The sequence below is a fragment of the Geospiza fortis genome, unplaced genomic scaffold (genome assembly GCF_000277835.1).
Source record: "Geospiza fortis unplaced genomic scaffold, GeoFor_1.0 scaffold806, whole genome shotgun sequence".
NCBI classification, from domain to species: Eukaryota; Metazoa; Chordata; class Aves; order Passeriformes; family Thraupidae; genus Geospiza; species Geospiza fortis.
The window spans coordinates 137,116-138,588 of record NW_005054722.1 but is presented as its reverse complement, the minus strand read 5'-3'; the positions used below and the strand labels follow the sequence as shown (position 1 = coordinate 138,588).

General features: G+C 62.7%; 1 protein-coding gene across 1 annotated transcript in view; it reads left to right on the top strand.

Moving 5' to 3' along the window:
- Nucleotides 1-1,121: 1,121 nt before the first annotated feature.
- The window catches only part of LOC115949045 (probable carboxypeptidase X1), a gene marked incomplete at its 5' end in the record, with an annotated part of 13,239 nt that continues 12,887 nt past the window's right edge, over nucleotides 1,122-1,473 (top strand). Inside the window, one exon of the mRNA XM_031065265.1 lies at nucleotides 1,122-1,352. Coding sequence (XP_030921125.1) covers nucleotides 1,122-1,352 — 231 coding nt within the window. The remainder of the gene's footprint in view (nucleotides 1,353-1,473) is intronic.

Here is a 1,473-nt window from a genome sequence, read left to right as displayed (position 1 = left end):
CGGCCCGGGGGCCCGGTGCCCATCCCAGTGACCACAGTGCCCATCCCAGGAATCCCGGTGCCCATCCCAGTGTTATCCAGGGGATCCCAGCAATCTCGGTGTCCTGGTGCCAAACCCGGGGATCCCAGTGCCCATCCTGGTGCCCATAACCGTGCCCATCCTGGGGATCCCAGTGCCCATCCCGGGGGTCCCAGTGCCCATCCCGGTGATGATCCCAATGCTCATGCCAGTGATCCCAGTGCCCATCCCAGTATCTGTCCCAGTGACCATGGTGCCCATCCCTGTGACCACAGTGCCCATCCTGGGGATCCCGGTGCCCATCCCAGTGTCATCCAGGGGATCCCAGTGATCTCGGTGTCCTAGTGCCAATCCCGGGGATCCCGGTGCCCATCCTGGTGCCCATCCCAGTGCCCATCCCAGTGACCACAGTGCCCATTGTGGTGATCCTAGTGCCCATCCCGGTGATGATCCCAATGCTCATGCCAGTGATCCCAGTGCCCATCCCAGTATCTGTCCCAGTGACCATGGTGCCCATCCCTGTGACCCCCATGTCCATCCCAGTGCCCATTCTGGTGATCCCAGTGCCCATCCCAGTGATCCCGGTGTCGATCCCCATGTCCATTCCAGTGTCCATCCCAGTGCCATGCCAGTGATCCTTGTGCCCACCCCAGTGCCCATTCCAGTGACCCCAGTGCCCATGCCAGTGATCCCAGTGTCCATCCCAGTGACCCTGGTGTCCATACTGGTGTCCATCCCAGTGCCCATCCCAGTGATCCTGGTGCCCACGGTGCCCCTCCCAGTGACCCCAGTGCCCATCCCAGTGATCCTGGTGCCCATCCCAGTGATCCTGGTGCCCATACTGGTGTCCATCCTGGTGCCCATCCCAGCAATCCCAGTGACTACAGTGTCCTTCCTGGTGTCCATCCCGGTGTCCATCCCAGTGATCCTGGTGCCCGCGGTGCCCATCCCAATGTCCATCCCAGTGCCCATCCCAGTGATCCCAGTGCCCATCCCAGTGCCCATCCCTGTGATCCCGATGCCCATCCCGGTGATCCTGGTGCCCATCCCAGTGCCCGCGGTGCCCATCACGCTGATCCCGGTGCCCATCCCGGTGACAACAGTGCCCGCGTTCCCCCGCAGGGCTCGGAGCTGGCGGGATGGGCCATGGGCCGCTGGACGTACGAGGGCATCGACCTCAACCACAACTTCGCCGACCTGAACACGGCGCTGTGGGACGCCGAGGACAACGACCTGGTGCCCCACGAGTTCCCCAACCACTACATCCCCATCCCCGAGTACTACACCTTCGCCAACGCCACGGTGAGACCCCAAAACATCCCCGTCCTATCAGCGTGAGACCCCAAAACATCCCCATCCTGTCACATCGGGGTGAGACCCCAAAACATCCCCGTCCTATCAGCGTGAGACCCCAAAACATCCCCATCCTGTCACATCGGGGTGAGACCCCAAAAC